Genomic DNA, 23,610 nt, shown 5'->3' on the forward strand with positions numbered 1-23,610 from the left:
CTGGAAAGCACTAATTACAGCACAGCTCCCCCAGGCCCTGGCTCCGTGATCTGTCACAGCCCCGCAGCTCTGGGGCACTGGCTGCTGTCTCTAAGCCCAGGCTCTGGTCCACTCTGCTTTCCCCTGGGCTGGGAGGACAGAAAGCAGAAGGGTAGAAAGACTACAGACCGGCCAGCAGGAAAGCTGAGACTGGGCTCACGAAACAGTCCCGCCCGTCTATTCCATGGTTCTCAAAGTGTGGTCCCCACACCAGTAGCATCAGTTGCTGGCACCTGGTTAGATGCCAATTCTCAAACAGCAAGACTTGAGATCTACTGCATCCAAAACCCCTGGGGATAGGGGCTGGGATCTGTGTTTTAACAATTCCTCGAGGCAATGATGCCCCCCTGCTCTGATTCCTGGGCAGCTGTGGTAGGAAGGCGGGTGCTCCGGAGAGGTGGTTATAAGGTGCACTGCAGCACAGGTTCAGAGAAACCGCCTTCAAACCTGGGCTCTGCCAGTGTCTTACCATGTGATCTTGGGCAGGTCACTTTTGTCATTAAATAGATACTTATTGATAACTTCCTGCTCATGATTTAGGCCCTGGGGCTGCTGTGCTGGGAGAAAACAATGGCAATAGCCAACTGCTTTTCCCACCTTAACTCATTTCCCTTACGAGAGACCTTTGAGATCTGGATCTATTAATCCCTGACTCGGGGCAAGGGAAGCACAGATGGGCAGAGTAAGCTGCCCCATGGCCAGCCTGAGGCAGCGGTGGCGTTTCAGCCATAGGATGTGTTCCCAGGGCCAGGCGCTGGGCCACGGGGCTAGGCTGGCCTGTGGCTAGTTAAGAAGATGGACAGAGAGCAGTGAAGAGGCAGAACTCTGGCAGGTCCCGATGCCTGCCATGAAGACAGAAGAAAGTAGGGAAGGAGCTAGAGCACCTTGGGGTGAGGGGAGGTGATTATTTTACCAGGGTAGCCTGGCAAGGTGACCTGGGAGCAGAGGCCCCTCTAAGACAGCTTAGAGGAATTATTAGTACCCCGGTGTGGCTTATCACAAAAAACTGCAGTAGATGCTGAGCAAATGGGAACCGCTGGTATTATCTGGAGAACTGGGTTTGAATCCAACCTGCTGGGTCACTCGCTAGCTGTGTGTCACATGTCCCGGGCAAGTCACTCCATCCCTCTGACCCTCAGTTCCCTGCAGCTATGAAATGGCTGTGTGAGCCCCAACCGGCTTCTCTCCAGCCCGTCAGCAGCTTCTCTCTGGGGCAGCTGGTTCCCTGGTCCAGGCTGCCCAGGAGTCCTTGCTGTTTTTATTTTTATTGTTCTGGCTCCACAGCTGAGGCCTCGAACTCCAAATGGCTCCTCTTGCCCAGAAAAATAGGTCGTTGGCAGCTCCGGCCCCCTGACAGGCCCTACACAAAGGCGGCTGGCGGGCCTGCCTGCTGACGCCAGCCCAGGGTGACGGGAAGTGGGGAGCTATGCCCGCAGGGCTGGCGCCAGCAGAGCTGGGCTCCTGCAGGTTCCACGTGCCCTGGCAGGGTGACCCTGGTCCAGTCGCTTTCTGTCCCTGGGCTCGTTTCCTCACCTCTGGGGATACAGTGGAGTTGCTGAGGCCTTGACGAGAGGATCCCTGTAAAAGGCCCTGGTACCCACAGGGGCACCATGGTGCCACCTGCGGAGATATGTCCCCACCACGGACCCCTTGATCAGGGTAGACCTTCTTAGTCTTATTACACAGGTAAAGAGACTGAGGCTCATTTAAAAAAAAAAAAAAAAAAACCCAAACTCCCCAAGTCGCTAAGTCCAATAGGCAGCATCTTTCTTGGCTGCAAGGCCCTGATCCTCCCCTCCTCCCACTCGTGCAAACCTTCTTTCTACCGAGCACTGAACAACCAGGGAAGGATGTGGTCTGACATCTATGGAAGGATGGCTCTGGCTGCTGAGCAGAGAAAAGCCAAGGGTGGCAAGACAGTGCCCAGGAGGGGGCGGTGGAGGCTGAGACCCCGGTGGAGGCAGGGCTGGCTGAGGAGGGCTTTCGTTCTGGATATGCTGGGAAGGTCCAGCCAGGGGATGGGCTGACATGTCACATCAGGGAATGACAGAGAGGGGAGGACCAATGCCTGGATGGGGCGGCCTCTGGCTCCATCTGGTATCTTTCAGGTCTTTGTCCAAATACCACCTCTTTTGAGGTCTTCCCTGAGGCCGACCCCTCTTCTGCCCTGGGCCCCTTCCCCGCTTTATTTCCCCCAGTGGCCTGTCTCCACCGGACAGACAATTTACATGCTGACTTGTGTATTTGCTTCCACCAGAATGTCAGTTCTTTCGGGTGAGGCTTTTATGGGTTTTTTTTTTTTTTCTTTCCAGTGCCCAGCACAGCACCTGGCACATTGCAAATGCTTAATAAACACAGCTGAGAGCAGGAATGAGTGGGACAGGTGTGAAGCCCATTTGCTTGTAATCCAGGGCAGCTCAGGATGCCCCCTGTGGGTGATTCGCCTTAATTTCTGCCGTCACCTGTCTGTGTGACCTCAGGCAAATTGTCCCCCAACCTCCCTCTATCCAGCTGCCCATTGGTCTTCATGACCTCCAGGCCAAGGGTGACTTTTACGTGGATGCTGGATCAGGAGAACAGGCCCAGGGCCCCTTCCTGCAGTGGAGGTGAGGGTGTTGGGAAGCCCTGCCAGGTGCCTTGGCCAAAGGTGCTATATATAAATAGCAGCTGGTTCCATTATTATCCTCTCCTAATCCCTAATCCCGGGCAGGTCTGTGTGTGTGTGTGTGTGTGTGTGTGTGTGTTCGTTCTGGGGAACAGCGAACAACAGAGCTTTCTGGCAGCCCAGGCCAGGAGGCTGCCTGTCTCTGACCTTCAGCTGCAGCCCCTGCGCCCACTCCCACCCAGATGGATTTGGGCGATGGATTTTCCCAGGAGTCCCATTGGTCACCTTCATGGTCTCGGTCAGATGGGGCCTTGAGCAGCCGGAGACTCCTTGCCCCCACTCCAGATACTAGAGGGACCCCTAGCACAACATCCGCACTGATTCCACACCTGATTCCACACTGCCTCCCTCCAACCCACCCTCCACCCAGGGCCACAGTGCCCTTTTCAACACTTAAATCAGACCTTGGTGCTCCCCTGCTTAACATCCTCCATGGATTCCTTTCCTGCAGAACAGGTGCAAGTGCTTTACCCGCAAGGCCACCCAGCTGGACCATTTTCCCCCATCCTTCCCTCGTGCCCCTCCAGCCAAGCTGGCCCCTGGGCCTTTATAGGTGCTAGTCCCTCTTCCTGGAACAGCAGATCCCAAATCCTCACCCTCCTTCCCCTTTCAGCTCCCAGCTTCTCACGGAGGCCTTACCTTTACCTAAACGAGAGCACCCTGCTCACTCTGTAAGCTCGACCTTCTGTTGTTCATTAATTATTTCTGCTTGTCTACTTATCTGTCTCCCCACTGGAATGTAAATTCCTCATGGACAGGGGCATGGGGTGAGTCACTGCTGTCTCTCCTGCACCAAAAGGAAACACAATCCCCTTGCACTTCCAATACTGCCCAGAACCCTATGGGTTCGCTAGGACGGCTGTCAAACACCTGACTCATTTATCAAATGCTAGGTGGCTCTTGGCACATGCTAGGCAATTTTTAAAGTGTTGTACAAATATTAATTTATCTAATCCTCACACCTACTTTTTTAGGTTGATACTCCTGTTAGTCTCATTTCAGATAAGGAAAGTGAGGCACAGAAATGACAAAGTATTTCTCCAGTCTACCTAGCTCACAAGAGGTGGCTGAGAGGACTTGAAGCTAGGGAATCGGGTCCATAGCAGCATCCTGTCTGCCTTAGACCATACCAGGACCAAGCATTTGACGGAGAGGCTGGGGATGGGGGCGGGGGCGAGGGCCACTTTGCAAAGATCTTTAGCCTGGGAATCAGAAATTCAAATCTTCTTTCTACCCCAGACCTTGCTGTGTGGCCTGGAGCAAGTTCACTCCTTCTCTGGGCTCAATGTATAGGACTGGGGTTTCTCCTACCTTGCTTCATTCATATGGCTCTAATGGCTTTCTAAAGCCATTGCTTAATTGGAAATAAGCAATAAGAGGGTCTTGGACTCCCTTCCCTCCCACAATCTGGAGGCTTCTTTGGTCAGGGGCCCAGAGTATTGCCACCCCATAGCCCTGACCTGGCTGCTACTGGTAACACAGCTTTTCCTCAGGGAAGGAGAGAGACAGAGAGATTGAAAGAGGGAGAAAGGTTGCTTTTTTCTCACCAGCAGGCTCTGTCCCACCTCCAGACCCCTTGGCCCTGCTCTCCTCACTTGCCTGCATCTTCCTGGCTGCCTGACATCTTCCTGAAGCCCAGGCCTTCAAGTTCCGCCTGGCCCTACACCCTGCCTGGGCCTCCCCCACCCCTGAAGCAGCCATCCTTGACAGAGAGGCACCTGTTCGGAGAGCCCACCTCCCCAGGGAGGCCGGACCCTGCCCCTCTGGTTTCCCGGCCACAGCCCCCCTTCTGGCTCCCTCTCCTCTCCGCGCCTCTTTTCCAGGCGGTACTGAAGTCCTTCCTACACACACGCTATTTTTGTACCATCACTCTCTCCTTCCTCTCCCCTTCCCCCTACCTCCACTTACTTCCTGCTTTTCCTTCACCTCGGCCCAGCTTTGAAAGAATCGGGGCCCCTCTGGCCCTCACCCTCCCCGAGAGGGGCCTTCGGCTGAGGGCACCCAGGCAGGGCCACTGGGGAGGGGCGAACGCCAGACTCCCCCCTTCCTCCACTCCCCGCTCTCCTCGCCGCCTGCAGCCTCCCGCGGTGGGAAGCAGAGACTGGCCCGGAGTCCGGAGGCGGCGGGAGGTCGACCGCAACTTCCCCAGTCCACCTTAAGAGGACTATGTAGTCGGCTCGCGGCGCTGACCTTAGAAAAACAAGTTTGCGCAAAGTGGAGCCAGGGGCCCGGTCTCTGGGCAGCCCCGGCGGCGCTTCCACTGTCCTCCAGCCCTCGCCGGCCGCGCAGGTCCGAGCCCGGCTGGCAGAGGGAGGGAGCGAGGGGTGGGGGAGGCGGTTCGGGGCCGGGGGCCGCCGCGCGCGGGCTTCTGAACTGGCACATTGTTGGAGCCGAGGCTCCTCCAGTCCCGAGCCGAGCGGGGCGCCGGCGGCGGGGGCCGCGGCCGGGGCCGGGCCGGGGGTGCCGGGGGTGCCCGGGCCGCGCGCGCCGCCCTCGCTCCCTCCCTCCCCGGGGCGCGCAGCGGGCGGGCGGGCGCTCGGCGGAGGTGCCGGCGGGGCCCGAGCCCCGCAGCCTCCCGCGCGGCCGGAGGGAGGAGGGGAAGGGAAGGAAGGCGGGGGCCGCGGCCGGGACTGCGGGCCGGAGGAGACGAGCCGCGGCGCCGCGAGGATCCCGGGCGGGGCAGGTGGGCAGCGGCGGGGGCGGCTGGGCCCGCTGCCCCTCGCCCTGCCCTCGCGGTCCTCCCTCTCCCGCGCTGTCTCGATCTGCGCGCCGCCTCGCTCACTCCGCGCCCGCTCGCTCGCTCGCTCTTTCTCTCCCTCTCTCGCCTCTCTGTGTCTCTGGCTCTCTGCCTGGCTCCCTTGGGTCTGTTTCCCTCTCCTGCCGCCTCTCGCGGGCCGTCCCTGGCTTCGTTTCTCGCGCGCTTGGGGTCTCTCCCCCTTCTCTGTCTCTCGATCTCGGGGGGTGGGGGGTGGCGGTGGGGGGGTTTCTCCGAAAATCGCGGCGCTGAAGGCGGCTCCTAAGCCGCTCCAGGCGCCCGTTCCGGGGAGGGAGGGGGAAAGCCCGGCCGGGAGGGGAGGTGGGGGGAGAGGGGGGGAGCCTTAGTCATTTCCCCGCTCCAGCCCGCGCCCGCCCGAGCGCGCACTCACGGCCGCTCTCCCTCCTCGCTCCGCAGCCGCGGCCCATGGAGCCCGCCCGCCCGGCCCCCGGCCGCCTCGGGCCGCTGCTCTGCCTGCTGCTCGCCGTGTTGAGCGCCTGGACAGGTAAGCACCCCGCTCCCGCCGCCGCCGTCCCCACATTTCAGGCTCAGGCCTCTCAGACGGCCCCTGGGAGCCACCCGGCTACTGTTGAACAGTAATCGGGGGAGAGGTGCCGGTAACCACGGTTACAGATGCGGAAACTGAGGTCCAGAGAGGGTCAGCGACTTGCCCAAGGTCACACAGCAAAGGATGGAACCCAGTCTCTCTGGACTCTGACTGTGCCGCACTATGCTGGGCACCCAGACATACCCAGACGAGTTGGTTCAGGTCCCTGCCCAATCTGAGGGGGGAGGCAGGCTGTCAGTGGCTTTCAGAGCAAGGCGCCTCTGGCTTCTCTGAAAGCTCCCTCCCTGGACTTATGTTTTCCCCATGTTTGACTTCGGGGTCTGAGAGAAGGGGGTGGGCGCAGAGGTCTTTCCAGTACTGCCTGGGATGGAACAGAAGCAGGCTGTGGCAACCAGGGAAGAGTGAGCTCTCCTTCTTGTGCGCAGAGTAAAACAGGCTTAGATGGGGGGAGAGCCAGGAGGGGAGGCCGAGGTAACCCTGGGGTGAGCTGCCTCGATGCAACAGATCCTGATGTGAAAACAGGCGGATTGTCCCCTCCGAGGTTGCCAAAGCCTCTCACTGGCTGGTCGTGTTCCCTGCTGCTCTCCTGCCTCTCTCCCCCTTCCTCCTGCCTTCCCCAGGCTTCCAGGCAGCTCCCTGCAGTTCAGGTGCTCTGTGGGGCTGTTACCTGTGGCTCTGAGCATGTCTTTTTGTTGGCCTACATCAAACACCTGGCTGTCTCCAGCAGGCGGGCTCTGAAGGCTACCGTGTGTTCGCCAAGGGGTGAGGTCACCGTTCAGGAGCCCTGCTTCTTAAAGGGGTTTTGCAGAATGTTGAGTCCCTTGGGAGGGTGTGGGGGGCAGAAAAACTGTGTTAAAGGAGTTGGGGTGGGAAAGATGGGGATTTGGGGGTTTGGTTCCTTGAAGCTGTGTCGTCGGTGGAGGGGTCTCTGCCCCTCCCTCCCCTGAGGAGGGAGGTAAAGATGAGCTCAGTATCCACCTCCCCCCCCCTCCTTCGGCATTTGCCTAGAGACTGGTAACCATCTGATGGCAGTGAGAAAGGGAGAACTAGCAAAGAGTGGGTGGAGGGAGAGGTGGGGGTGGACAGCAGCATCTCTCTGCCCCGCAGTTTCCCCTGAACCCCTGGAATCCACGTAGGCATCCTCCCACCCCCTCCACCCCAGGTCTTTCGATTATACTTGCTGGGCAGGAGGGGCCCCTGAGAGATGTCACGTCTCTCTGGTGAGCCAGTGGCATCTCTGATCCACTCCTTCCTGCCTGAGCTGACCATTAACGCCCAGCGCCCAGTGAAAAAAAAAAAGTCCAAGGTCCTGCCCTGCCCTGCCCTCCTTCCCGGGCTGGAAATACACAAGGGTCTCTCACAAGCGCCTGATTTTTCCCGAAGCGGGGAGCTGGGCCCGAGTTAATTTCTCAATGTCTATCGCAGACCCTTCTCTGTGCAGGACCCTGTGGTTCCGTCCCTGGCAAATGAGGGGTGACGCCGAGTAACGAGTATTCTGATGGGCAGCGGCGCTGCCCAGGGCTTCCTGGGAACACCAACACCCTTCCTGGGAGCAGATTCTCCCCCTTTCGCCTGTAAAAACAATCTATAAAATGGTAAAGATTAGGCCGTAAAACTTCCGTTCCAATCCATTCAGCATCAATAGCCTGAAAAAGTGAGAGCAGCAGAGGGGACAAGATTAACTTTGAAATAAATAAATCTTAGGAGGTGAGAATAAGTTTCTTGGTGGAGGGTGCTGGGGAAGCGTGTCACCTCCAGAGCCCAAGCCTCCCAGCTCTGTTCTACGGGGTCCTGGTGGCATTTGGCCCTGGAGTGGAACCCACCTGGTGTGGCGGCAGGCTGGGGCTTCAGGCCCTCCTGTCATGGCTCCATGCCTGGAATTTATGCCAGAGCAGAAGAGGGGCAGGACAGAAGGGCAGGAAGGTAGAAGGGGGCAGTTGTCCAGGTTTCTAAGAAAATGGATGTGTTTGAGTGAGAAACTCAAATGTCAGGCTTGGGAAGGTGGCTTTGGATTGAATGACTACTAGTGTCTCAGGCAGAACTGTCAGCCTGGGAGGTGTCACATGATTGCTATGGCTTCACATGATCACTGTTTGGTGGGGGCTGGTCATGTGAATGATCTGGGTTGGGGGGAGGCAGGGAAAGAAGTTTCTAAAGATTGCTCTCCGCGCCAAGGCTGCCGAAAGGAAATTCTACAAAGGTGCCGATGAAGTCGCCAACCTGTGCTCTCGGAGCCAAGGCGAGGCTGGATTCCCCAAACGACTTTGCAGAGGGAGGCTCTGAGGCCGGGAGAAGGCCGAGGGGCCGGGGGAGACCTGGGCAGCCCGATTCTGCAGCAGCAGCGTTGTGCCTGACACAGAGCCTGGGCCTCCTCATTTGGCTCCACCGGGTCCGGAGACCTGCGGGACCTCTCCTGGGGAGGTTTCAAATAAACCCCCCTCCACGCCTTGCTCTTGCAGAAGGCCAGGTCGAGTGTGGGGGTCAGTCTGGGCCCTCCGGTGAACCCCTGACCGTCTGGTAGAAGGTAGCATGCTTGCGCCTCTGTACTTTCCTAAGTGGTGAAGTTCCTCTCACTTCCTCTTTCATGAGAAGAGAAACGGGGAGGGAGGGCGTTGGCCTCACAGAGCTCAGGCCGTGGAAGGTCCTTTAAGGCCGTGGTATTCTCTGGGTGCTTTCTAGCCATTAATTATTCCTTCCCCAACCCCGTGGAGATTCACGGGGTGATTCATTCTTTTACTTGCCATCATTCGGCACGTATGCAGTCCTGATGGGAACCATGTGTCAAGAGAAGGAAAGAAAACCACTCTTCCTTCCATGTTACCCATGTTCCAGGCTGGGCGCTGAGCGCCTTGTCTGCATAATGTCATCAGTCAGCGAAGCCATGCGTAGGCTCTTATCCCCATTTTGCAGATGAAGAAAATAGGGTCCAGACCTGGGGAATAATCTGACCAAGGACTGAGAGGTGGGGAGCCGAGGATTTGAAGCCAGCCCTGTGGTGGGGCAGCCTTTGAAGAAAGAAGGTCAGTGACTTGATCAGGGGCACTTTGTCCAAGCCGGAGGGAGCCAGAGGGGCCCCGCCCTGTTCAGATGGAGGTTTGCGAAGGGTTCTTTCTGGGGCATCGGTTTTTTTACGAGGTCGCAGTCATTTCTCTGAAAGTGCCCTGGGGTTGGAAACACTGACAGCCCCTTGGCCCTCATCAGCGACAGCTCCTGGGAGCAGTGCGGCTGCCATCAGAGCCCCCCATCTGGGCTGCGGAGCTCTGGAGCCCCCAGAGCTGGAATCTTCCTCCCTGCATCTTCCTGGTGCCCTTTGCGACAGATGGAGAGGGGGTGTGTGAGAGGAAGGCAGTCTAAAACTGTTGTACGGATCCCACACGCACTCGCTCGCTGCTTCCAATGGCTCCATGCGACAGATTATTTTCTTATTTGTAGTCCTGGACTGATGGAAGGTGTCCCCCCCGCCCCCCACCACCGCCGCCGCCTCTTTTTAATGCACTCAGATTTCTGGTCTGTCAACACAATTCAGATCATGTCACTCCCCTGCTCAAAACTGTTGAGTGGGTCCAAGTTTTCTTTGTAAAAGAAAAAAAAAAAAAAAAAGCCTGCAAGAGGACCCGGGCTCCCTCCCTGACAGGCCCTGTTTCTCAGCCACATGTTTCGCAAAGAGCTGACCTGCTGAGATGCTGCAAGATGACCAGGCTTCCTTGCTGCTGCCAAAGCTTTCCTGGTGGCTCAAGGCCACTGGCATCTAAGAGACCCTGCAAAGGCCCACAGTTGTAGAAGCCCCAGCTGGACCGTGTGTACTCCAGCATTCCCCAAACATAAGAACAGGAGGTGTTGGGTCTTTTAATGCCCATTAACAAGCAGCCTGGCCCAGCTCGGTAAATTCCGTTGTCCAAATCCACACCTTCAGCTCTTTCTCATCTCTGTGCCTTTGCGGATGCTGTTCCTGCCACCAGAGATGCCTTTCCCTGTACCTGCCTATCTTCTGCCTATGTCTGAATCCTCCCCAGCCTTCCATCTGTGCTGCCTCACATTCCACGAGAATTCCACCTTCCTCCTCTAAACCCTCCCCCCAGAATTTATCTGAGGCTACATATCACTATCTCTTTGTTTTATCACATGTGAGTGCATATTTAGCATTGTGCAGTGGAGTCTCTCCATGTAGAGGCAGCACAGCCTGGTGCTGAGTCTCAGGCTTGGCTCAGACACCCCACCGCCACCCCCATCCCTGGGGCAACTCCCAACACCACTACCTCCTTGGACAATTTACTGACCTCTGTGTCTCGGTTTCCTCATCTGTAAAATGATAATGACGTTGACAGCTGCATTCCAAGGCTTAAGTCGGCTAATGCGTGTGTACGGCTTTCAGCCGTGCCTGGTGTGTAGTAAGCGCTCGGTAGCAGCTTACATGCATCTTACCTTCAGCCGGTGTTGTAATTGTTGTTGTTTTGTGCCGTTTGGGTTTCCATACCTGTGACAAAGGGACTGACGGCAAAGCACCCAGGGCAGCTCCTTCCACACAGTGGGTGCCCACAAAACAAATCTGCTGAGAGTGAACATGAACTTAAGTGTTTCTCCCTGTGGCTTTTGTGTGTTTGGGGCGGGTGCCACGTCTAGTGGAAAGGCAGCTCTCTGGCGTGATTGAATTGTTACTGGGACTGAGTGCTGCGGGCACAACCTGCCTCTAGGTGTCTCTGTCCAGATCCACAGGTCTGGAACTATGGATTTCCAGCCCCTGAGCCATAGGGGGCCTGAGAGAGCTGCCAGTCAGCGCCTCTTTGTGGGGCTGAGAAAACTGCAACCCCAGGCTCACACAGCAGATCCCTGGCAAGTTCTGGGTGGGTGGCATGCCAAGCCCCCTGTCATCCAGGCCAAGGCTTTTGAAAACTGAGCTGTGCTGGAAGTTTCCATCTTAAAGCTAGAAATCTGACAGGATCCCACATTCCATGGAAAATACCAAAGTAATAATAGAGGGAACCATGGTTCCGGCCGCTTACTGGGCTCAGCACTTGGCATATATGATCCCGGTGGTACTCCCAGGGATCCTGGGTAGTGGGCACAGTTCTCATCAAATCCATCTGATCAGTGAGAAAACTAGGCTCAGAGAGGCAGAGCACCTTGCTCAAGGCCACCCAGTAAGCAGCAGAATCGGGAAGGATAACCACTCCCATTGGCCTGCCCACAGGACCCGTGGCGTTCGCGAGGCATCACTTGGCCCGGGCAGGTAGAGAAACTGAGGCCCAGGGGTGCTGGCAAACTGCCCTCTTGGTGCTCCCCTCACATTTCTGTCAATCAGGGTTTCCTCCTGGGAAGCAGAGGCCACACGTGTTCCCAAGATGCGCTTCTGTCCCATAGTGAAGAAGGAAGCCTCTATTTTCACAGCTGAAATGGCTTTCCTGTTACCTTGGGCGGTCCTAGAACCAGTCTTCTGATGGGGCCTCTGCAAGGTGGCTTTTCCCTGGCCAGGTGTCCTGCCAGGCCCTCAGTCCAGAGACATGCAAAACAGCTGAGGTGGAAGTTGGCCATTATACAGAATTGGTTCTTTGTGTCTGTAAGACTTCCTGGCACATCCGTTTCGGGGCGCCGGCTGTTCGATGGCTGCAGATTAGTGCCAGGAGCGAGGGTGATCAGGTGCAGGGTTCCAGGGGTGAGGGACGAGCCTGCAGGGGGGTTGGACGGAGCCAGGGCAGGTGGGTAATGATGCCAGGGAGGGCTCTAGTGACCCCGTTCTTCAAAGCCCACAGTGTCCCCCCAAAGTGGCAGCCCATCTGAGAGGAAATAGTGGACTACGTGCTGGGCACTGGCTGAGCCATGAATCCATGCCGTCTCTTCCTTGTCTCTTTATTTTGGAAAATTTCCAATATTTGCAAAATGAGGAACCCCAGCTTCAACACTCATCTGCCATTCGTCTTTCACCTGCTCCTCACTTTTCTGGGGGTGGAGGGGAGGGGGGAGGATTGTAAAGCAAATGCTCAACATTAGGCATCATTTGACCCGTGGATACTTGGATGTGCGCTGTTGTCTAATCCTCATAATGAGCCAAAAGCATGGAGTCCTTCATTCCCATTTTACAGCCAAGGAAACTGAGGCTCCCCAAACTGAGTTGGATTCTTCCCAGGCCCACATAGCCGGTGAGGGTGATATAAAACTGGATCCAAGCCTCAGTTTACTCTTCACCACTTTTTGTCCTTTTTCCGGTCATTTTCGTTATATTCACTCAACAGATATTTTTAAAATATCTTCCAGCTTTATTGATAGGTTGTTGAGAGTAAGTTTAAGGTATCCAATACGATGATTTAATATACCTGTATATTGTGAAATGATTACCACAATGAGGTTAGTTAACAACTCCGTAATTACCTTTGTGTTTATTTATTCACTTTTTTGGTGGTGATAACTTTTAAGATCTACTCTCTTAAGAACTTTCAAGTATAGGAGTTCCTGTCGTGGCGCAGCAGAAGCAAATCCGACTGGGAACCATGAGGTTGCGGGTTCAATCCCTGGGCTCGCTCAGTGGGTTAAGGATCTGACATTGCTGTGGCTGTGGTGTCGGCCAGTGGCTACAGCTCCGATTAGACCCCTAGCCTGGGAACCTCCATATGCTGCGGGAGCGGCCCTAGAAATGGCAAAAGACAAAAAGACAAAAAAAAAAAAAAGAACTTTCAAGTATATAATATGGCATAGTTCACCATAGTTGCCATGCTGCCATGGTATCCCCAGAAAATTTTCATCTTGCAACGAAGGTTGTGCCCTTTGAGCAACATTTTCCCGTGTCTCTTGCCCCCAGCTTCCAGCAACCACCCCTCTACTCTCTGCCTCTCTGAATGTGACTATTTTTTAGATTCCATGTATAAGTGAGAACATGCAGTATTTATTTTCCCTCAACAGATATATCTGAGTATCCGCTGTGCACCAGGGATGCCTCTAGGTGCTGGGGCTACAACTGCAGACAGACAAAAACGCCTGCTCTTGTAGAGCTGCGATTCTAGTGAGGAAGGAAGAACAGACGCAAGGAAACATTGTGTCGGTGGAAACAAGTACTGTGAAGAAAATGAAAGCAGGTCGAGGAATAGAAGGTTGAGTGGGGACAGAAAGAGGGCCTCTCTGAGGAGCAGAGGCTTGGATAGAACTGAGGGAGCAGCCATGGGAATATGGGGAGGGGGAGCGTACCACACAGAAGGAGTAGCAAGTGCAAAGGCCCTGGGGCTGGAGTGGGTTAGCTGTGTGCCAGGAACAGCCAGTGAGGCTGGAGTTAAGGGAGATGGGCAGTGGGGGCGTTAGGAGAGGTCAGGGCCCGACCAAGTAGCATCTGGTTCACTGCGCACTTGACACTGAACACGCTGGTTCATGTGACAGGCTCTTTGCTCTGAACGTTGTCTCCTTTAATTATCATCACAGTTCTGGGAGATGAGAATTATTTTTAGATGCACTGGACAGATGAAGAAACAGAGACTCAGAGAGGTGAAGGGACTTGCCTAAGGTCACACAGCTTGTAAGTGCAGAGCTGGGATTTGAGCTCAGACCCCTAAATGCCACAGCACCTTCATCTCTGCTTTCCTGTTCCCACTCTTGCCCCCTCTAGGCTCTTCACCCATAGCAGCTGGAGTGAATCAAATCCTCTTTGGTTCTTCTAACTTTAAAGTGGTTCTCACTGCCCTTGGAATAAAATCAAACCTCTTTGCATGATCCATGAGACATGGCCTCTTCCAGCCCCAACTGGTACCACGCTGGCTGGTTCCACAACGGCCTTCCTCCATGGGCTTCAGCCACAGCAGTCTTCTTTCTGGCCCTCCTACGTACCATCTGCTTTCCTACCTCAGGGCCTTTGCACTTGCTCTTTTCTTACTGGAACATCTCCCCTGGCCTTTGCTTCCTTCGGGTTTCAGCTGCGGTTTCACCTCCTCAGAGATGCCTTTCCCAATCCCCCCATTCTAAAGCTGCTTCCCCTGTTATTCTCTATCACGGCACCAAATTCATTTGTTTCCTAGCACCCGTAACCGTTTCTATATTTGTTTCATTACTTCAGCCCTACTTCCCCCACTAGAATATAAGCTACATGAGAGTTTGGACTACGTCTGTCTTAGCCACTCTTGGGCCTCCCAGGACCTTAGCACAAGGCCTGGTAACGTATAGGCAGGTGAATACATATTGATTGAATGAAGAAAGATCCTCATTTTAAAAAGGAGGCTCAGGAGTTCCCATCGTGGCTCAGTGGTAATGAACCTGACTGATATGCATGAGGACACGGATTCCATCCCTGGCCTCGCTCAGTGGGTTAAGGATCCGGCGTTGCCCTGAGCTGTGGTGTAGGTCATAGACGCAGCTCAGATCTTGAGTTGCTGTGGCTGTGGCATAGGCTGGCAGCTGCAGCTCTGATTCCACCCCTAGCCTGAGAACTTCCATAAGCCATGGGTGGGCCCTAAAAAAACAATAAATAAATAAATAAATAAAGGGAGGCTCAGAGCCATGAGGTCACACAGGCCATAACCTTGGTTGGAAAGCAGAGCTGGGCCCTAAATACTACACAGTCCTGCCTCTGTAGCGGGGAGCCATGACCACACTGCAAATCCCCGCCCATCGTGCTGAAATAGGAAGCCCTGGATATAGCCAGGGCGGAGGAAGGGGCCCAGAAAGCCCAGAATTGGTCCTTAAATTCTGGCCGTACAGAATGGCTTGCTCCGGGGTAGGCACGAGGGTCAATGAGCAGACGAACCATGACATGTGACGCAGTTCATGCTACACTGTCTGGGCCAGGGTTCGGCTTGGAGGGCCTGACTCAGTGCCTATCTCTCCCAAAGGGTCTTTCATTGCACAAGGCCGCCTGATGCAGTGGGTGACGCCACAGGTGGAGAAAGGCCACTCTGCAGCCCTGGAACCTTGGCCAAGTGAGTCTCAGCCTTGCCCTCTGTGAAGTGGGGGTGGTGACAGCGTGTGTTACTGGGTCCCTAAGGAAGTTTATGAGGCCTGTCTTGGTAATTGTCAGTAGCCATCGTTACTCTTAGTGTTACTGTCGTGTGATCATTATGTAATGATTCTAAAGAGCAGGTGGAGGTCCTGCTCCATTATTTAACCAGTTGGGACCTGGAACCCACTAGACTGTCGCTCTGGGCCTCGTTTGCCCTTCTGTGAAGCAGAGGCTCAGCTTGGCTGCTCTCCTGCTGGTCCCTTCCATCTCTGAAGCTCCAGCCCAGATGCTCATCTTGCCCTTCAGTGGTACCCCAGGCCCTCAGCGGCAGGGGAGGCAGTGGAGAGGCACCCACTTCGGGGCACATTCCTCAGTGAATGCAGCACGTGCCGCTTATGGGCCATGTGCTCTGGAGCAGGTGTCTTCCTTGGCCTGCACCTCAGTTTCCTCATCTGTAGTATGGGAACGCTACCGCTCTTTCCTCCCACACAGAGACAGTTGAGGCTTAAGGGAATTAAGAGCTACAGAAAGTGCTTTTGCGAACTGCAGAAAGCGCTATAAAAGGCATCAGTGAATAGTGTCAGCTTGGGGAAAAAAATCTCGTCCGGAGACTGTCTGCTGTCGGCAGCAGAGTGTGCTGAAACCTTGGCAAATATCGTTTAATAAATGCGTGAGGCTTTTAAGGGGGCCTGTATCTCAGCTGGGAAAATGTGTGCGCATCCTTGGCAGCCTGAGCATCCCGCAGCCAGCGCTGGAGGGGACCTGGTCGCGGGGAGACGAGATCATGCGTGACTGACGCCTGTGCCCCTTCCCCGCCTCTCAGAGTCTCACCTGTAGGAAGGGGCTGGTGACAACAGCCCTTGCCTCACTCGGCTGTCTGTCGTGATGGTTAAATGAGGGTTTCCTGTATGTGGCCTCAACTGCATGTTGTACAGTGACAGCGTGGTTGGGCAGCCCCTGTTCTAGAGGAACGGCTGGGCCTGGAGATTGGAAGGACCTCCCCTGGGTTCCCAGCCTCTCCAGGCCTCACTTCTGGCCCTCAGTTTCCCCCTCTGCAAAGTGGGGAGGGGGGAAGAAGGTCCTTAGGTTGTCGAGGAAGGGGATGGTGCCCCCCGTCCCCAGGCCTGGCGAACGAACGCCAAGGCTGCTTCCAGTGCACACAAGTGATAGTTTTTTCCCTGCTGCTTTGCAAACAGGGCTGCACTGCAAGCATTTCTTCATTACCTCCAGGTCCCATCTAAACCCAGCGAATGCTCAGTAGGGCCTCTGGCGCTCCCTGCCTCCCGGCCTCCTGCCAACCGTGCGCATGGCCTGTGCGCAGGTCCAGCTGCAAGTGGTCTTGTGCAGACGTTGGGGCAGAGCTGGTTCTGCCTGGAAGGGAATCCTTGGTTTCTGGGGCTTCAGGCCGCAATCATCTGTCATCCTCTTCATCCTTAAATATCCGCTGCCGAGCACTGAGTACCTCCTCTGTGCCAGGCACGGCGCTGAGCTCTTTACACACATTAGCCTGTTTCATCCTAGAACCACCTTAGTGTTATTATCATCATCCTTATTCTGCAGATGAGAAACCAGAGGGCCAAAGAGGTTAAGACACTTGCTGGAGTCTCGTGAGGGGCAGAGTTAGAATCCAATCCAGAACATACATTTAGCCAATGCCAGGCAATGGTATGAACCTGGAAGATACTGCCAGCAACAAAACTAAGGCCCTCTCAATGGCCTTACAGTAAGCCTAGGATGGGGAGATGGATGCTAATGAAATGGACAAATGCTTACGTAATATGTCAAGTGGTGGGTGACACGTAGAAAAATAAAGCAGAGCAAGGGACATTGAGAGGGTCGTGTTTTACCCACATTGCCAAGGAAGGCCTCTCAGGCCTGAAGCAGGGGAGGGACCCAACGTGCGGGTATCTAGGGGCTGAGTGTGCCAGGCAGAGGCACTGGCTAGTGCAAAGGCCCTGAGGTGAGTAGACACTCTGGCATGATAGAGAGCAAGGCTGCTCGGCCACCGGTGTCCCTGCAAGGATGCTGGGGCTCACTGGGAGTGCAGGGCAGGCTGCAGGAGCATTTGGCACCGAGAAAGGTTGTTACCTGGCTTCAGTTTTAGAGGCTCCTCTGGCTGCAGGGGGAGTGCGTATCGTAGAGAGGTCAAGTGGAGCAGGGAGGCTGGTTCGGAAGCTGAGATAAGGATCTGGGTGAGGGTGGTGCAGCAGAGGTGGTAAGAAGAGGTCAGAGTCTGGCCACATCTCAGGCCGTGCGCCAGTGAGCTCTGCTACCAGCTGGTTGTGGGACGGGGGCAAAGAGAGGAATCAAAGAAACATACAGATCTCAGACCGGCTCTTCTAAATGCTGGACATCTGGCCTTGGGGGGGAGATGGTGCTCCTTCTTTCCAGGTGAGAAGGCAGCAGCTTAGAGAAAAGTGACTTCGCCAAGACACCCCCGAGAGTCTTCTGGCTCCAAAGCGCAAGCTTTAGACTGTTGCAGCATCCTCTTAGGAGCTACCCTGCTGTGTGAAGGGGCTCCCAAGTTCTGCCCTCTGCCTGCAAGGACCCGGACAGTGCCCAGTTCTCGGAGTTGCCTGGGAGGTGGGGGGCATGGAGGAAAGAATACCCTGGGCCCACCAGGCCCGCCCCCCACCTTATTCACAAGGCCACGTGCATCCCCATTTGTGCTGGTTCCAGTGCAGGTGGTCGTTTCTACCGCAGCACCTGGGGCATCTCCACGCAGTGATGCCCCGCTGTTCAGATGAGATGATAACTGAAGCCACGCTAGGTTAGCCCAGGCTAGCCCCACCCCAGCTTGCTCACAGCCACGGAGCATGTCCCAAGACTCTGCTCCGGTCCCGGCATCGTGCCAACCCCTCTTCTCTCCTCTGCACTCTTGCTCACATGGTTCCCCAAACTCCAGTGCCTTCCCTTCTCCCCAGCCTCTGTCAGCTTTCAAGATCCAGCTCAGGGGCCGCCACCTCCAGGAAGTCTTCCCAGATCCCACCCCTCTTCTAAGACCCTATCCCCAAGCCTCTTTTTGCTCACTGTGTCCAGGACTCTGCCCTATATGAGGGTGGGGACCCATTTTACTTGGCTCTGTGTCCTGTGGCATCTAGGACAGAGTTTGGCAGTAGAGCGAGGTTTGAAAGGGCATGAATGAATCATTCTGACTCTGGAGGAAAATCAGCCTCTCGCTGCAGCTGGCAGAGCCCTGCTTCTCCTGCATCAGAGCCCCAAGCTCCTCGCTTGAGAACTGCAGAGTCTACACAGCCAACCGCCCATGCAGCCCCCTCCAAGGGACCGTGTGCTCCACCCAGGGTCACGAGCCCCAGTTCCAGGCTGGCCTCTTTGCCGCTGCGCCCTGCGCTAGCACCCAGTAAGTAGGAGCTCAGTGAAGGTTTGAGCCTCCCGTCAAGGGCAGGACCCAGTGCCAGGGGCCACGCAGGACCTTGCGCACCATGAACCAGACTTGAGAAAGTGTCTCCCCTGCCCTCTTTCCTCTCTCACCTCCCTGTGTGTGCCAGGCCCATCCATAGCTGGGCACACCCATGTATGCACAGACAGTGGTCCCCACACACGCTGTAGCCCCTGCGCCACAGCTCTTAGGTCAGCACACTCACCCTCGCACTCACACTCATGTATACTCCATTCCCATCACTCTCATGCCCCCTCTGCACACACATCCCACTCTGGCCCCGCCTGCCCGCACACACATTCACATATACCCACACCCCTCCCAGACATCTGTCTGTTCACACCTCGGGTGCAGACACACCCTCTCATGCCACCAACAGGCTCACACTCACATTCAGATTCTCTCCTGTGCACAGTTCACACCCCCTCCCACCCCTGGTCCCTGGTGCCCTTCTGCCATACTCCTGAACTGCCCCGTTGCACGTTCCTGCACACACAACCATCCTGGGCACATGCTTACATCTCTGTGGCCCCTGGGCCCACCTATGCACATGCGTGTGAACACTTAGGCTTGGCACACTCGTGCATGTGAGTACATACTCCCGAGTCTGCCTTCTTTCACTCCTGGTGCCTATTCCCATCCACACTCCTGTACTAGACGCTCTTGTTCACAGACATCCAATCATAACCCAGAAGACGCCCAAGGCGGTGCCTGATGAGGTGCTGCCATGTTTGGAGGACTGCCCCCACCCCCGCCGCCAAAAATGGCCAATAATGATTGAGGCCAGGGTGGAGGGATGCCCAGCTGCTCCAGCTGTGGGGTCAGGGTGGATGCTGAGCCCTGGGAGCACTGCCAGAGCTCCAGCCATAGCCTCCCAGGCCCTGGGCTCCTGGGAACCTGTGGAAACCTGATGGATGCCCTCCAGCCTGTCCCTGAGACCCCTGCTCTGGTGGCCCACTGCTTCTAGGGCACAGACAGGCTCCCTTGCGAGTGGCAGTGAGCGCCCATCAGGGGAAGGCTGGCTCTTGGGAAATGTACGTTTCAGCCTTGGCTCCGCTTCCTGATGAGGCAGGCTTCTGGAAGAATTGCACGCAGAGATTGCAGTGGCCCTGTTTCCCTCAGCAAGTTTTGGTTCTGAGTTGGTTTGGGTTTTTTTTGTTTGTTTTCTGTTAGAAAAGCATCCAGGCTTATTTTTTCACTTCTGATGCAATTGTTTTCATCTTTTCTTAATCTCAAACTACCCATGAATCTTGTTAAAAAAAAAAAAATAGACAAAACGAAAGATATTTTTCCAAGTCTGATGGCCAGTTATCAGTCTTACTTCATCTCTCACACCCTCCTTGGCCTATTTGTGGAAGGCGAAGGAGATGGGGGCGGGGGCAGCAGGTCATGGGGAGGCGGCGGGACAGGAGATGGGGTCAAAGATACCAGCAGGGCTCCCTTGTGTAAAGGGTCGGGGCTCATTCCCAATGTAAGCACTGGTGTTATGTCTTTAAAGTCTGTCTTCTCTGCTTGCGGGCAAGCTTCCTGAGGCCCAGACCCAGCGGTGCCACAGCGCTGAGCTCGGGGTCGGCGCTCCGCAGATTCTGGTATTTTCTGCTGAGAGCTGCCTGCTCTGGGTCCCTGTGGACCCTGAGCTCCTCTTACAAAAAAACAATACCCAGGGCAGTTCCACCCACTGTGCTGACTTCTTCCATTAGCTAACTTACTCATGTGTTTTATTTCATCACTTAATATTTTCCCCCAAACAGCAAATGTTCATGGCAACAAAAAGAGACAAACTTCAGTATATTATTTACTGTCAGATAGAAAACATACCCACCCACGGCGGGTCCCATTTCCGAGATGTAACTCACCTCAGTGGCCTGGGGTTTATTATTCTAGGCCTTTTCTCCAGACGATTTGATCCGTCGGTCTGTGGATATTTATTGAGTACCTACTCTGTGCCAAGCACTGTATCAGGAGCTGGGGAAAACAGCAGTGAACAAAACAGACGAACTCCCTAGAAGGGAGGTTCATTCAAATAACGGACTCCCCTGCAACATACATAATTACATGTATGGATTTTTCCTGTTACAAAATGGGGTACTATAAATATCCTTTAATATTCATCCAGTTTAGAAAATCTGGAAACACCCAAAATAGAAGGGAAAAAAAAAAGAAGAAAGAAAACCTTGTCAGATCCGTGACCCGAAGAGAGTTTGCATTTTATAGCTTTGTATAGCACCTCGCTGTTGTTTGTTTGTATATAGCTTTAGTTTATTTTACAAACTCATGATCATACTGAAAGCAGTTTTCCTGCCTTTTTATTGTGCAAGTAACGCAAGCAGAAAACATAAAAGCCAAACCCCTTGGAAGTCTACTACTCAGAGTTAGTCGCTGCTCACCTTTAATATCAGATACACATTGTTTTTTAAAACCAGGAGTTTGGGAGCACACGGAAACCCTCAGTAACTGCTTCTGATCTCGTCACTTATTTCTGTGTCTATAATTATAATCCTTACATGGAGACTGGTCATCATGTGGGCTCAGCCAGCCTCCTTTGCTTGGAAATTAGGATATCTTCAATTTTTCTATTTTTTACACGGACACCTGAATGAATGAGGCAGACTGTTTGCACACATCCTTAGTAATCTGAGTGTGATTTGACCTTATTGTTCTTCGCTCGTATTTTAACAGCATTCAAGTGTTGGTGGCGTTATCTTTGATGGTATTCTCTGAGATTATTATTTTGCTTTTATGCTTTTTCGTGTTCTCTAAATGCTTTGCAATGAGCAGGTTTCATTGGCATAACCACGGCATCATTTACGCTTAGGCCATGCGCAAATTTCCAGATGCCTGCAGTTTTCAGATGATGGTTTTTGATGGCTCCCTGTAATTCCATCTAGGGGAGAGGCCTCAATTCACTTAACCATCCCCTGTCATTGGCCCCTTAAGTTTCTTCCCAGCCTCTTCAAGATCCTTATGTGAGGACCCCTCTCCGTACACAGGGTTCTATCCTTGTGGAATAGCCCAGCCAAGGCTGGTGAACAGCTTGCACACTTGTGCTACGTCCTGCCACACTGCTCTCCGCAAAGCATGTTCCACTTTCTGTCCCCACCAGCTGCGCGCAAGGATGTCTGTCCAGCCGCGCTCCTCTCCCAGAGACGGTTCAGGCCACTGAACCCTCACGCTCTCTGCCAGGAGAGCTGGAGAAAGGGGGAAACAGATTTGTCAGCAATGCCAGCGTGATGACCCCAGGCCCAGATCCGCGGGAGTGATTTTAACAAGCCCGCTTCCCAGAACAGAACCTGCAGAGAAAAAGAAAAGCAAGCAAGTGAAGGGAAAACGCTGCTGGAAACACACACACACACACACACACACACACACACACACACACACACACAGAGATTAAAATAATATTTGGCACTTACGTCGCACTTTTAAAATTCTTCAAACGCTTTATAAACACTAGCTAATTAATTAAGCCTCCTAAATCTGGCTGCAGTTGGTGGAGAGAACTTGAGAGGAGCTAAAAAAAAAAAAATTTAAAAAAACCCCAGGAGCGGTGGGGGGAGCCCTACACAACTCAAGATTTTATTGTCACCTCCCCGAGTGTGATTGCAGGCCTCCGGCTGCACCACAAGAATAGCCCTGCCCCAGCCGCTCGCCTGACTCCCAACCTCCTCTCCCGCTCGCAGCTCCTTTGCCAGCTGCTGACTCACAGCCCCGTGCGGTGGTATTGATACGGATAATAATAACTGCCGTTGATTATGCACGTCTGTGCGCCAGGCACAGTCCCGGGCTCCAGGGCCACGATGTCTCCTGTAGCAGCTCCTTTAACAGATGAGGAAAGGGGCTCCGGGAGAGGGATTTGCCTGGGAGCAGGTGAAATCCCTCCTTCTTTCCTTCATGTGTTCATTCAACCTGTATTTATCCAGGACCCGGTGGGTGCCAGACACTGTTCTCCGCAGGCGGTGGGAAATAGTTCCCTGTGGATCTGCTGCGGGGGGGAAACAACAGGACCATCCAGAGAAAATCTAGTATAGCATAATGTGGCTGTTTTCATCATGCAAACAGAAACTGTAATTCGCCCAGCACCCGTGCAGCAGGCGCTGCTGTCCACCTGTGTCATGGGCCTCACGCCTATCCTGGGGGGTGCTGGGGTGCCGGTAGGGACCCCACTTGGCGGATGCCAGAGGGGAGGCCCAGGGAGGGTGGATGCTGAGCTGGCTGAGGGGGAACACTGTTCTCCCGCAGGCCTGCTGGCCCCAGCGCCCCTGCTTCCTCCAAGTGGCGCTTCTAGTCTGTCCAGTCTCCGGTGTGGAGTGTGGATCCCTGAGAATGTTCCTGGCTGGATGCTGTTGGCCGCTGCTCAGGCCTCCCGGGGTGTCTCAGGCTCATGCCTGCCTCCCTGGGCTGCCTCCGCATGCCTCTCGCACACCCGGCCTCCAGCTCCACCCGGAGCCCCTGCCCCCTGCGGACTCTGGTTTCTTTGCTGCCCTGTGAGGGCTGGGCTGTGCTCAGGCTGCCAGTCTGTGTCTCTGCTCATCTGCCGTGAGATCCAGGCAGTCTCTGGCCTGGGAGTCAGAGCTGGGACCACAGGCAGGGGCGTGCGAGGCCTCCTGAGGGCCTGCCTGCAGGGAGGGCAGACCAGAGTCTATGGGTGCCCCTCCCTTGGGCGCCCTGCCCCCCGCCAGTGGGGTTTTTCCAGGCCATGAGCTGGTGGGCCGAGGGCCTAGGGTCTCCCTCCTTCCCAGCGAGAGGCGAGGGGGCTGCTCACGGCATTGGCTGCAACCCTGTCTGATGTGCAAGGCAAAGGTGGCCTCTGCCAGGTCAGGCCAGGGCAAGGTCACATCGAGGCTCAGTTTGCCTGCCTGCCTCCACCAGGCTGCTGCGCCCCTGTGTCTTATCTTATTCTCCCCCCCCACCCACCCCCCACCCCGCTCTCTCAGTCTTCGACTCTTTGACTCCATCTCTGTCTGTCCGTCTTTCTGCCTATCTCTGTGGTTCTCTATCTCTATCCTTCTCTCTCTGTCTGTCTGTCTTTCTGTGTGTACGTAGGTGCCTGTTTCTCCGAGGGCTTCATAATCTGTCCTTTCTCCCCACCCCCCGCGTCATTCAGAACGGGGGTCCCGGCCGCCCCTCGCCCAGGGCATCTACAGCACGTCTCTTGGCATCTTCGCCAGCCTGTCCAACTTCCTCCTGCGTCCTCCCTCCCCCAGCCTTCGCCAGCCTGTCCAACTTCCTCCTGCGTCCTCCCTCCCCCAGCCTCCCCCAGTCTGTGCTCCTGTGC

General features: G+C 55.0%; 1 protein-coding gene across 6 annotated transcripts in view; it reads left to right on the top strand.

Annotated features, from left to right (window-relative positions):
• The first annotated feature begins 4,643 nt into the window (after positions 1-4,643).
• LOC125122738 (tyrosine-protein phosphatase non-receptor type substrate 1-like) overlaps positions 4,644-23,610 on the top strand; it is a 45,087-nt gene continuing 26,120 nt past the window's right edge. Inside the window, exons 1-3 of one of the 6 annotated variants that reach the window (XM_047771447.1) lie at positions 4,644-4,993; positions 5,877-5,964; positions 14,829-14,915. In XM_047771447.1, the coding sequence (XP_047627403.1) occupies positions 5,886-5,964; positions 14,829-14,915 (166 nt within the window). In that variant the 5' untranslated portion in view covers positions 4,644-4,993; positions 5,877-5,885. Of the gene's footprint in view, positions 4,994-5,073; positions 5,388-5,876; positions 5,965-14,828; positions 14,916-23,610 lie in introns of those variants that run through there. The other 5 variants (XM_047771449.1, XM_047771448.1, XM_047771450.1 and 2 more) reach the window with 5 other exon arrangements.

Source organism: Phacochoerus africanus, chromosome 3, assembly GCF_016906955.1.
Source record: "Phacochoerus africanus isolate WHEZ1 chromosome 3, ROS_Pafr_v1, whole genome shotgun sequence".
Classification (NCBI taxonomy): domain Eukaryota; kingdom Metazoa; phylum Chordata; class Mammalia; order Artiodactyla; family Suidae; genus Phacochoerus; species Phacochoerus africanus.